This window comes from Scylla paramamosain, chromosome 18 (genome assembly GCF_035594125.1).
Source record: "Scylla paramamosain isolate STU-SP2022 chromosome 18, ASM3559412v1, whole genome shotgun sequence".
In the NCBI taxonomy this organism is placed as follows: domain Eukaryota; kingdom Metazoa; phylum Arthropoda; class Malacostraca; order Decapoda; family Portunidae; genus Scylla; species Scylla paramamosain.
In genome coordinates, this window is record NC_087168.1 from 3967685 (window position 1) to 3981474 (window position 13790).

The window sequence follows — 13790 nt, forward strand, 5'->3', positions numbered from 1 at the left end:
AGTGAGGCCCCAAGACAGGATGATGATCTGCTCCACAGGATATACTGTATTATGAAAGCCCTACACTCTAAATGCAGAACTATAGGAGTACAGGAATGAATAACTCCTTCACAGCAATGATACATGTGGTGCATTTTGCTTTATGTGCAACTATGACAAAGCTACATGAGCAGCACACAGGCATGTTTCTGTCTAACATACTGTCATTACAATGTAAGATAACCAGTTTGTCATCAGTCTAAGCAAGGAAAGCAAGTTGTGTCCTAATATTATTGTGAGATTAGTCACATCTCATCACCTTTCCAAAATGAGTTTCTGTGCAAAAGATCACGTTTTACAAAACACTAAGGTGATATATAGCAAAGAAAATAACATTATCATTCAATGGGCCAGATCTACCACAGAGGCACCAACAGTGAGACTTATAAGTTGTGAGCTGAATGCCAGAAGTAATGACCAGAAAGAGTTTGGTGCATAATAAAACACTAATCAATAAAATATTAAAATCCCATATGAACTATTAATGAGGATATGTTAAAACATTACAACACTGTTAGTAATACAAAAACCATCCATTTATATAGTTGTTATATTGCAGCATGTTGGAATTGCAAACATGTCCAATTTTCCACAATAATGGAATGAAAGGAGCTCAATTATCACAGTTCCCATGGCACCAGTTCATACAAATCAAGTTCATCCTCTAGCTGTAATGCTAACTGAATGGTGAAAGCAAACCCAAAGTTGGCTCTCTTAAGTCACATTTGGTCACTGTTGCTAGTGTGTAGTGTGTGCTTGTGCCAGAGTACTGGGAACCTTCCTTCAGCCTTCAGGGGAAAAAGAGAGAGAGAGAGAGAGAGAGAGAGAGAGAGAGAGAGAGAGAGAGAGAGAGAGAGAGAGAGAGAGAGAGAGAGAGAGAGAGAGAGAGAGAGAGAGAGAGAGAGAGAGAGAGAGAGAGAGAGAGAGAGAGAGAGAGAGAGAGAGAGAGAGAGAGAGAGAGAGAGAGAGAGAGAGAGAGAGAGAGAGAGGGAGGGGGGGGACAGAATAATTTTGTGTTGAGGCAGGAACACAAGATAATAAAGGTTACTGGATGTCACAGGAGCTGCCTCACAATACTCCACACAGCAGCATGACACTGCATTACCTTAAGACACTCACTACACAAATGCAAGGGCAGGGTACAAGTAGAGCATGTCTCTTCTCCCACCCATGTTTCATACCGGGAGAAAAGAGACGGGTGTGTTAGCATACCTGCAGAAGGTGTAGGGGAGGGGGAGGGGGAGGGACCTCTTGGTTAGCAGGGACAGGTGGGTGGTGGGGTTGCAATGAGTCCATCACCTCTTGGCTGATGACGGTCACCTGCTGGGTCACACCTCCACTCTTGTCACTTGACTGTGGGAACTAAACACCACACAAAATTAATAATAGATAATTAGTACATGTAATAAATAATTAAATATCAAGCAGTGCTAGGATTCTCCATTTTGTGTTCTAGATGTATTCCATAAAAACTAGCGATAAATTATACAGATTCTCAAGGTGCCCTCACTCTGCAATGCATGGTGCCACCCACAAATTTGCTTGGGTGATGGTAAATCTATTTATCTTTTTTTTTTCTGTTTATATTGTTCTACTTAAAAGTGATGTTGGGCTGAGGACATCCTCATCGTCCCTGTCCATTTTTCATACTCTCAAGTAGTGATGGGGACTGACAGGCATAACTTTGATTTACTTCCTAGAGGTGACTACATTTCTGTGGATGAGTGGTAAATGGTAAAGCTCAGCTCCACTGTTGTTAAGTCTAGTTGTGTGTAGCACTCACAGCTGTCTGGATGGTGGGATAGAGTCTTGTCTAGGGGCTGCTGGGAATGTTAGAATGTTAGGTTCCCATAATGCTCTACCTTGATATATGGCTGGTGGAGAAATATCCTCAGCACCCTATTCATGGTGTGCCTGGATGTGACATGACATTGTGACATGAGGTGACAACTGGTGTGAGAACGGTTTTAATTTCTGGGGGTACTAAGGTGTCTCAGCCCAAAACACACTACTGAGTATCACTTGTAATATAACCATGGCACAGACCTCTCTTATTTTAGTTTATTGTGGTCCCAATCATCCCAGTGTTTCCCTGCTGTCCCCAGTCAGCAGTTGTCATCTAGAACCCTATCACAACTATGCCTTGAGGGGGGAACCTCTTATGAACAGGTTTAGGTATATACAGAGAGATGAACAAACAGATCTAAGCATTTTGTATTTTAAAGTCTTGTAATAGGTGATGAGCTTAAGCCAAGAGGACTGACAGTAAATAGGTAAGCATTTATGTGAAGATGCTATGACTGAACTGAAAATGAGGAAATATTAGTACAGAGGAACCTCATTTATCTACTAAACTATCTGGATGCTCAATAAACAATTTGAGAGAGAGAGAGAGAGAGAGAGAGAGAGAGAGAGAGAGAGAGAGAGAGAGAGAGAGAGAGAGAGAGAGAGAGAGAGAGAGAGAGAGAGAGAGAGAGAGAGAGAGAGAGAGAGAGAGAGAGAGAGAGAGACTAATACCCAGATGACATGTATCCATAACAGAACAGCAGGGGATTCAAGGGAACATTCTAGCCATCCACCACTATTAGTGAACCAGTTTCTTCATATCTCCTTCAATATCACTTTATCAAGCTTTGATTCATTAGTTCTTGTCCTTTCCTATTTAATAATCCTAAGAATTTTGTACATCAGTCTTGCTACATCCCTTATACCCTCGACATACCTCTACCAGATCCTTTCTTACTCAATGACTCAATTAAATCAAATCTAAAAGTATTAATTTTCATTCGTAAGGGATATCACACATCCCTAATATCCTTTTGGTCATTCTCTTCTGTACAAACTCTAACACCTTTACATCTCTCTTTTAATACTACGGCCAGAACTGTACAGGACAATGACAAATGTAACTCCTACTCAACACCTGAAACTAAAGGTGTCTTCCATTTACCATGATCCGTCTCAGATCACTGATCTGGTTGCACAGCTGGTGTTTCATTTACATCTTGATCTAGATTTGCCCTGATCTGGGTGATTCGGATCATGATATGGGTGATCTGGGTCCAGAGGTAAATTATAACAGACAACACTTGCTGAAGGTGCTGGCAGCAGCCACATTAGTGGCCAAGCAGCTTCTACTGGGGACTTATTTAGGGGAATACAATACAAGAAAATGGATGTCTGAGGAACAAAGCGAATGGTAATAAATTGTTGCAAAATGCTGCTGTGGACACAGAATGTGAATAATGGTGGTGGCAGATACCAGAAACTAGGAAGACATTACAAGCCACAATAAACCTTGGTTTAATGGCTTTTAATTATAATTTGGTGGCCATTACCACCTCTACCAACAATTACATGATAAGGTAAAGGAGGACAATACTCGTTCAATAGAAAATAACTGTACATATTTACTTTTGAAGTGTCTCGCTAAGGGTGTCAATAGTGTCAGCATGCAGGTCAGGCTAGCTTCACCTAATGTTAAAATATTTTCTCATTTAACCATTCTGTAGTTCACCACAACAAGTACTTTCAGCATGTTGTGTGTGAAGAGAGCTTTGTGTGAAACTTCATCATACAACGTTCATGGCCAGGCATGGAACCCAGTCTCGTGCTGCCTGGGACTCAGGGGTGGCCTTCTTGGCCCAACTTCCTCAGGAAATGTACACTAGGTTGTAATCCTTGTTGACATTCTCTTAGAGCACAGTGGTGAGCATGAACTGTCTGCCACTTGTGACAGCTGGGCAGCGACATTCTTGTATTGTTATAGTTTTGATCAATAATGACTCCAAGTGTTCTTTTTACCCCAAGTGAATCCAGATCAGATTCAGATCCAGATCAATGATTTAGAGCTGATCAGTGTTATAAATAGAAGCCTAAAGCTAAGTGCCAGTCACCACTCTCCTACAAAAAGTCCAGTCATCTCTAAGAAGCAAATCAAGACTTGATCTTTGAGCACTTATCATGGGTTGAGGGGCACCATTTTGCCTTGGCTACTTCCCTTTGAGGATCCCAGTCTGGCATAGAGGCACAGACTTTTCTTAGTCTTTTTCAACAAAAGGAACAGGAACATTATGACAGAATGGCATGAAATGGAAAATTCTCTTACTACAAACGTTACCAATAAAAGCAACATACATCAAAAGTCACAATTTCTTACATACCCACTCATTGCCTTCCCACAAGTCTTGCTCATAGTAATAGAGTCCATCATTGATGACCTTTGCCAGTTCTTGAGTTATCTTGGTGCGACTTGTCCAGTCACCAGTCCTGTCATAGCCTCCATGCTTGGGGGGCCGTGTGGTGGCGGAAGTGTTGGCTGCTGGGCCACTGGTGTTTGCCATGCCACCCGCAGCAGATGGTGGAGACTGTGTCACGATAAGCAACTTGTACACATCTTGATCACTAATTTCGTAATCACTCTCTTCATCGTCAGACCTGTTGGAAAGAAGAAAACAATGAATGCACTTGTCATTGATCTGCTGATGCAAACTTAAGAAAAATTTGCTTGATATACCAAGATTTCACATTTTGTCATCAATATCCAAAAGGCTTTCATTCATTACAACATGGTGACTGGTGTCTTATTACATATTCATCTAAAATGTAATAGAGATTAAGCATCTAGAGTAAGTAAGTGTATACTAATAGGTAGAAATCAAGTGAGAAATGAGGGAGTGCAGAGGACTTGTGTTGTGCTGTTATAGTCATTATGGGGTCCCTCCTATTGTTCTCTGTAACTGTGCCTCCATGCCTTCACCCTGCCTCACATGTTATAAGTTTCCAAACAAGGGCAACTTCCCCAATCCTTCAAACTAATGTCATACAGCTTTGATTTCCTTTGTTTTATAAATAAGCTTTTAACTCTATCCTTAATACAGATTCTTAATGTAATCTAAATTGGTTTTCATCAAAATTGTTATTTAGTTCTTACCATTCACTAAAGTCGTGCTGTCTTCCCGTCTTTGGCAATACTTCAAGCTCTTCATCAAACTGGAAGTCTAATTCTTCTCTGGTGTCTTTACTGAAGGTGAGGGAATCTTTAGTCTCACTTGACTGTTTCTGATCCCTGTCTTTGCTCTCCAAGTCCTTCTTCAGGCGGCCTTTGCGCTTCACCTGAAAAATGCACTTGTCTTAAATATAGCCACTTAAAAACTAAACAATTTACAGCAAACACAAGCTGTTTTGATCATAAAATACTATTACTGCAATGCAAGTGTTTTGAAGTTTATGGAGGTTAGGCAAGTTTGGCTCAGGAAAGGTAGATTAGAGGAAAAAATAAAGATTGTTAGAGAGAGAGAGAGAGAGAGAGAGAGAGAGAGAGAGAGAGAGAGAGAGAGAGAGAGAGAGAGAGAGAGAGAGAGAGAGAGAGAGAGAGAGAGAGAGAGAGAGAGAGAGAGAGAGAGAGAGAGAGAGTATATTAGTATGTATAAAAACCATAGACTACAAAACTGCTGTAAGTAAAAGCAAATACATATTTGTTAAATACAGTGAGATCAAATGAATGCAGGAGTAACAGATGGGCAGTGATGCCACAGTGCACCAAATCAAAGGATTCACTCTAGCATGATGTGCTTAGGCCCATAAAGAGTTAAAGAGAAGCACCACACAGGAGGGGGTAGGAGATCCGCAAGTCTTGTCTAGTTTAGTCTTGCAAGATGACTTTTTTGCAATGTTATGAGAAAGGTAACAATTGGGAGATTATCCTGGTCTCTTCCTTAAGAATTCAGGCAACTTTCTTATTAAGAATAATGTGGGGAGTGAATGATGACAATGATACAGACTTGACTAAGATAATGAATGATGGGGACAGTGCAGGGAACCTAATGGCTTAAGTGATCCTGAGGCAATCCAATTACTTGTGCAAATTCAACTAAGAATAGCAAAACACAAAGTAAAATACTCAACACCAAATCTGGATAAATGTCACCCATCCACTCACAGAATGAATAGTAACACATCCAGCAAGTGTCATCACCTTCACCCAACACACACACCACCTACACTCTCCTGGCCTCTCACCACTCACACCTGCATGCCACTAGAGCATTGTCAAAAATTAAAAGCTTTAAATCTTCATGACCAGATATATTTACCTAAGGCTATGTATGTACATTTTTACAGATTTTCCATGAGAATCTTAAGAAGCCTCAAGACATGAGATGAACACCATGTATTCTATAAGATCAGAGTCAAACACTTGGAAAACTACTGAAAATCAGCTTTTTTAAATTTGTATTTAATGAAAATCTTCCTCCTCCTTCAATCTGGGCAATAACAATGAAAGGTTTACTGTAATGTTTGCCTTCTTGATGTTTGTATGTTTTCTTGAACAAACTATAAGTGGGTTCACATGAGGTAATTTTTCCTCATGGCTAGCTCCAGCCTCCTGGAACTGCTGACAGGTTTCAAGCTTCAAGTTCAAGTTTTGCTGTGTTTGAAGAATATGCAAAAGAAACGGTTGTGGACTTGTTCCTGTCTAGTAAGAAGAAATACAAGGAGTGTCTATTACAAACTCAAGTGAGAATTAAGCTTAGAGGACTCTGAAACACACATGCTGGCTTACTCAGCCAACAATGTAAACAGACAAATTCTACGCTTATTTTTCCAAAATTTTAATGAGTAAATTTAAATATATTCTTCATTTATTGTATATGATGGTACAGTCAATGGTTATTATTAAAACAGTTTCTAAGAATATTTCTTCAATTTTCAATTTTATGTTAATAGCTATTCTCATCTGATCCCGTAATATTGCCCCGTCCATTGTGGGAAAGCAGCTGACCGAATTTAGGTTGCCAGAGCAATTCTTCAATTTGAGTAGCAATGCAGCTGTCTCGCTGCATTTTGCTAATGGCAGCCCATTTCCAGGCAAAACCAGCAGTGAATTGCCCCACATAAACCCGCCTTAAGAGTATAAACTTAACAAAAGCATCACAGCCTTACCGCCTACCAAAGTGTAATGCCAGACTGCCTGGATGCTTAACCACACTTCTTGAGATGCAATGGCAGACTGCCTCTTTATATCATTTGGGGAGACAGAGACAACAAAAGGGATGATGACAGCCAAGAGATGGGAAACCTTCAACATTTTTACTTCTTAAAAAAAACAATGAAAAGCTAAAGTAAATTTCCACTGAGGCAAGCACCTGAATGTGTACAGACATAACCTGGATGTGAAGACATGAGATGAAGGAAAGGGACCTGTCACCACACAAAAGAACAGAAGAGAAAAAAATTTAGATTTAAAAACATTAGATCATGAATGATGTATAGGATGTGTGCAACAAAGTAACATTAAGTTTAAAGATTGTGTCCAAACACCATTTACAGAATCTGATTTCATATAAAGTTTTAAATTTTATTGCTTTAAGATAAAATTAATATCTACTGTTGCGAAGATAAATCAAACATGTTTACCTCAGTCCAGTCACTTTCAGTCCTTGGTATAGTCTTCTTGTTATCTGAAATAAATTTTTTTTTCAAATGTTAGTAAAATCAAAACAAAATTTTACAAAATGTTATGAAAATAACCTAATTCTTGCTCAACATAAAGTAGATTAACTACATGATTACACACTTTATGAAACTCTTACCTATCTATGCATCTACTGTGATGTCACTTCTTGAAGTGTCCACAAACCAGCAAAACAGTTTTATTTACTTACTTTATAATAATAATAATAATAATAATAATAATAATAATAATAATAATAATAATAAAAATAATAATAATAATAATAATAATAATAATAATAATAATAATAATAATAATAATAATAATTATTATTTATCTATTTATTTATTCATTTGAATTTTTTATGACATTTATCAAATCTTTCTCCACCCTTAATATGAAGGTTAAGGTCTGGCTGCATACTTCACAGCCAGACTGGAGGAACACTACCACTATAGAGACCTTGTGATGTGTGTGTGTGTGTGTGTGTGTGTGTGTGTGTGTGTGTGTGTGTGTGTGTGTGTGTGTGTACTATCTAACTGTATTTCTTAAATCAATAATCAATAATCAGGAGAGAATTAAACAAATCTATGGATGGGGATGATAGGTGGAAATAGTTAGGTAAGTTTCATACAGTAGGCCTGATGGCTCCTTACAACTTTCCTTATGCCCAAAATCCCAAGCAACACTTCAGTGGTCATGTCTCCATACCTACATTTATCCAATCTTTGAGTTGGTGCAAACTCTTTGCTGATACTACCTTCACATTTGGTTTATTCCAGACTTCTGTATTTCTATGGGAGGAGTTATTTTCTTTGTTATTCTGGCACCTTCTTTTTCTTAGTATTTAATCAAGTGTGTGTGTGTGTGTGTGTGTGTGTGTGTATTTACCTAGTAGTGTTTTACAGGAAAAGAGCTCATGCTGTCCTGTCTCCATATCTATAAGTGTCCAACTTAGCTTTAAATTCATGAATATTCCTTGACTGAACAAATGTTTCATCTAAATTGGTTCATATTTCTATGCTTCTATTTGAGAAACTATATTTCCTAATGTTTCTTGTACACACTGTTTTCTTTAATTTCATACTGTGTCCTCTTGTGTCTCTTAAGTCCCACACAAACAGGTCTTTGTCAACTTGGTCCTTTCCCCTTCAAAGCCCTGTATATAGCAATCAGGTCTCCTCTTTCTCTTCTCTACTGTAATGTTGGAAGCTCTAATCTCTTTAGTCTATTTTCATAAGATAAATCTCTCAAACTTGGAACCATTTTGATTGCAGCTCTCTGAATCCTTTCTATATTCCTTAAAACTTTTTTTTATTACGAGGTGACCAAACAGTTGTGACATATTCCAGTCTGGGTCGAATCATAGATTCTATCAACTTTTTCATCATCTTTTCATCCATGTAAGTAAATGCCCTTTTTCATCTTCCTCAGAAACTCATACCCTGACAATATTGTTTATATGTTTTCTGGTGATAAATTATTGCTTATTGTAATTTCCAAATCTTTTTCTTCTTTGGTTTTCTTAATTTTTATATCTCCCATGATGTAGGAACTTGTCTGTCTTCTTTTTCTCTTCCCAAGCTCCATCACTTTGCATTTCTTTGTATTAAATTCAATTTTCCATCTCCTACTCCACCCATATTTTATCCAGATTCTTCTATAACATTTCACAATCCGTAGTATTTTCCACCCTTTTCAACAGCTTGGTGTTATCTGCAAATAAGCTTACATAGCTGTCAACCTCATCCACCATGCCATTAATATACACTAGGAACATTACAGGGGCCAGAACTTTCCCCCCTGTGGAACTTCTAACTTTACACCATTCTGATTTTTCAACCTTAATTATTGTTCTCAATTCTCTGTTCCTTAAGAAGTCTGCTATCCAGTCCTGTGTTTTGCCCTGCAAACCCCATACATTTTGATTTTTCCATAACAATCTCAGGTGGGGTACTTTATCAAATGCCTTTTTTAAATCTAAGTAGATACACTCTGCCCAGCTATCCCTATCTTGGATTATATCAATTGCTCTATGGTAAAAACTCAATAAATTTGTGACACAAGATCTTCAACCAAACTGATGTCCAATCAATGTGTATCTAGATATTTAATTCACCTGTCTCTAACAATCCTTTCACATATTTTTGCAACATTTGTTAGGGACACTGGTCTGTAATTCAATGGTTCTTTATTACCTTTGAAAATTAGTACTATATTGGCTCTTTCCCAGTCTAGAGGGACTTTACCCTCTTTAAATGAATAAACTATGATATTATGTATTATCTCTGCCAGCTGTTCACATTTCCTCATTATCCAACTTGACACTCCATCTGGCCCTTGAGCCTTACTAACATCGTGATCCTTCATCATTTTCTTAACTTCTTGAATGTCCACTTGAAATTCCTTCAACACTTTGTCCTTGTGCCATGCTCTTTCTCCTACAAAGCTGTTTTCTCTGGTGAATACTGACAGGAAGCATGTGTTTACTGATTCAGCCTGTGACAGACCATCTTCATAAATAAGTTCATCTACCTTTAATCTATCTATCCTATGTTTATAATTTTTATTTTTCTGTTTACACATCTTTAAAAGTTTCGGTTCATTCTTGCATTTGTCAACTACATTTTCCAGGAGGAGACAGTAGACACCTACCAAAATGATAATTACTCCCAGTGAGGTCTAAAGCACTGTTCAGGGGATGCTGTGAACTTATCATTAAACCCAACTGTGACCTCACTGAACGTTTCCCTTTGTGTCTCACAACACAAAGGGGCAGTCAGAGCCTGCCCTCTAAAGACAAATCTCTTCCTCCACACAAAACTACAAGCACCTTATAACACACACACCCTTCAATCAAAAATTTTAAAATCATAATGGCGACTCCTACACCAGCCTTGGAGTCCCCATCTGGGGAGGGGACCATAAATGTCCCCACGTTGGACTACCTTTCTGTCGACGACCCTAAGTGTCTTGACACCCCCCTCAACTTTTTCTTCATTAACTTCTGTAACATTCGCGGTCTAAGATCTAATTTTCAATCTGTAGAAGACCACCTCTCCTCTTCTAAACCTCATCTTCTTTTCCTCACTGAAACTCAGGTGTCTGAGGCAACTGACAGTAGCCCCTTTTCTGTTCCCTCCTACTTTCTCTACCCTCATTTTCGATCCAAAGCTGGATGCTGCGTTTGTGCGCAGTGACTTAACCTGCTCTTGTGCCCACGCTCTTGAATCTTCTGAGTTTTCCACCATCTGGCCACGACTACAGAGTCACTCTCAAACTAAATTTATCTGTGCTGTATACCTCTCACCTAACTCCTCTGAGTATAAGAAATTCTTTGACTACTTAACTTCCAAAGTGGAGCACATTCTGACTCTCTTCCCTTTTGCAGAGATCTCCATTCTTGGAGACTTCAATGTTCATCACCAGCTTTGGCTTTCCTCTCCCTTCACTGACCATCGTGGTGAACTAGCCTACAACTTTGCTATCCTCCACGACCTAGAGCAATTGGTGCAACACCCTACTCGTATTCCTGACCGTCTTGGAGATGCGCCCAACATTCTTGACCTTCTCCTGACCTCTAATCCTTCTGCTTATGCTGTCACCCTTTCTTCTCCGTTGGGCTCCTCCGATCACAATCTCATATCTGTATCTTGTCCTATCACTCCAATCCTTCCTCAGGATCCCCCTAAGCAAAGGTGCCTCTGGTGTTTTGCCTCTGCTAGTTGGGGGAACCTGAGGAGGTATTTTGCTGATTTTCCTTAGAATGACTGCTGCTTCCGTGTCAGAGACCCATCTTTGTGTGCTGAGCGCATAACAGAGGTGATAGGGTCTGGCATGGAGGCGTACATTCCTCACTCATTTTCTCGTCCTAAACCTTCTAAACCTTGGTTTAACACAGCTTGTTCTCGTGCTATACACGATAGAAAGGTGGCCCACAAAAGGTACTTAAGCCTTCCATCACCAGAATCTCATGCACTTTATATTTCTGCCCGGAACCATGCCAAGTCTGTTCTCCAACTAGCCAAAAACTCCTTCATTAACAGAAAGTGTCAAAACCTTTCAAGATCTAACTCCCCTCGTCACTTCTGTCATCTAGCCAAAAATATCTCCAATAACTTTGTTTCTTCTTCTTTCCCTCCTCTGTTTCAACCAGATGGCACCACTGCTATCACATCTATTTCTAAAGCTGAACTCTTTGCTCAAACCTTTGCTAAAAACTCTACCTTGGACGATTCTGGGCTTGTTCTTCCCTCTCCTTCACCCTCTGACTACTTCATGCCACCTATTAAAATTTTTCGATATGATGTTTTCCATGCCCTCGCTGGCCTAAACCCTCGGAAGGCTTATGGACCTGATGGGGTCCCTTCTATTGTTCTCCGAAACTGTGCCTCCATGCTTGCACCTTGCCTAGTCAAACTCTTTCAGCTCTGTCTGTCAGCATCTACCTTTCCTTCTTGCTGGAGGTTTGCCTACATTCAACCTGTTCCTAAAAAGGGTGACCATTCTAATCCCTCAAACTAAAGTCCTATTGCTTTAATTTCCTGCCTATCTAAAGTTTCTGAATCTATCCTCAACAGGAAGATTCTTAAACACATATCACTTCACAACCTTCTATCTGATCGCCAGTATAGGTTCCGTCAAGGCCGCTCTACTGGTGATCTTCTGGCTTTCCTTACTGAGTCTTGGTCATCCTCTTTTAGAGATTTTGGTGAAACTTTTGCTGTTGCCTTGGATATATCAAAAGCTTTTGATAGAGTCTGGCACAAAGCTTTGATTTCCAAACTACCCTCCTACGGCTTCTCTCCTTCTCTCTGTAACTTCATCTCAAGTTTCCTTTCTGACCGTTCTATTGCTGCTGTGGTAGACGGTCACTGTTCTTCTCCTCAATTTATTAACAGTGGTGTTCCTCAGGGTTCTGTCCTGTCACCCACTCTCTTCTTATTATTCATTAATGATCTTCTAAACCAAACTTCTTGTCGTATCCACTCCTACGCTGATGATACCACCCTGCACTTTTCCACGTCTTTTCATAGACATCCAACCCTTCAGAAGGTAAACATTTCACGCAGGGAAGCCACAGAATGCTTGACTTCTGATCTTTCTAAAATTTCTGATTGGGGCAGAGCAAACTTGGTATTGTTCAATGCCTCAAAAACTCAATTTCTTCATATATCAACTCGACACAACCTTCCAGACAACTATCCCCTCTTCTTCAATGACACTCAACTGTCCCCCTCTTCTACACTGAACATCCTCGGTCTGTCCTTTACTTATAATCTGAACTGGAAACTTCACATCTCATCTCTAGCTAAAACAGTTTCTATGAAGTTAGGTGTTCTGAGACGTCTCCGCCAGTTTTTCTCACCCCCCCAGCTGCTAACTCTGTACAAGGGCCTTATTCGTCCATGTATGGAGTATGCTTCACATGTCTGGGGGGGTTCCACTCATACTGCTCTTCTAGACAGGGTGGAATCAAAAGCTTTTCGTCTCATCAACTCCTCTCTTCTAACTGACTGTCTTCAGCCTCTCTCTCACCACCGCAATGTTGCATCTCTAGCTGTCTTCTACCGCTGTTTTCATGCTAACTACTCTTCTGATCTTGCTAACTGCATGCCTCCCCTCCTCCCGCGGCCTCGCTGCACAAGACTTTCTTCTTTCTCTCACCCCTATTCTGTCCACCTCTCTAACGGAATAGTTAACCCTACTCTCAATCGTTCATCCCTTTCTCTGGTAAACTCTGGAACTCCCTGCCAGCTTCTGTATTTCCACCTTCCTATGACTTGAATTCCTTCAAGAGGGAGGTTTCAAGACACTTATTCATCAATTCTTGACCACTGCTTTGACCCTTTTATGGGACTGGCATTTCAGTGGGCATTCTTTTTTATTGGATTTTTGTTGCCCTTGGCCAGTGTCCTTTCTACATAAAAAAAAAAAAAAAAAAAAACTTTCTCATAACTCCTTTCCTTTTCTCTCAAGATTCAAACATATTAATTTCTTGCTACTTTAAATTCTTCCCATTTCTTATGTCCTCCTCTTTTCTCCATCTATCTTGCTAGTTTACATCTTATATTATACCAATCTTCTTTTCTTTCTTTTCACCTTGTTCATTTTTATCTTTGATACATGTCTATTGACCCCTTCATTACAGATTTCCATAATGTATCCCACTTTTCCCGAGTTTTTTTTTTTGCTGTGTACAGTTGTTTCCAATTTGTGTCTGCAAAGAATTTCCTCAACTTAATGAAATCCATCTTCCTGTAGTTATATCTTTCACTCTTGTAAGTTTCACTCC

At 39.5% G+C, this 13790-nt stretch overlaps 1 protein-coding gene across 1 annotated transcript in view; it reads right to left on the reverse strand.

Moving 5' to 3' along the window:
• LOC135109031 (la-related protein 1-like) overlaps nucleotides 1-13790 on the reverse strand; it is a 95027-nt gene that overhangs the window by 11812 nt on the left and 69425 nt on the right. The window contains 4 exon segments of the mRNA XM_064020015.1: nucleotides 1252-1401; nucleotides 4203-4476; nucleotides 4973-5154; nucleotides 7459-7502. Coding sequence (XP_063876085.1) covers nucleotides 1252-1401; nucleotides 4203-4476; nucleotides 4973-5154; nucleotides 7459-7502 — 650 coding nt within the window.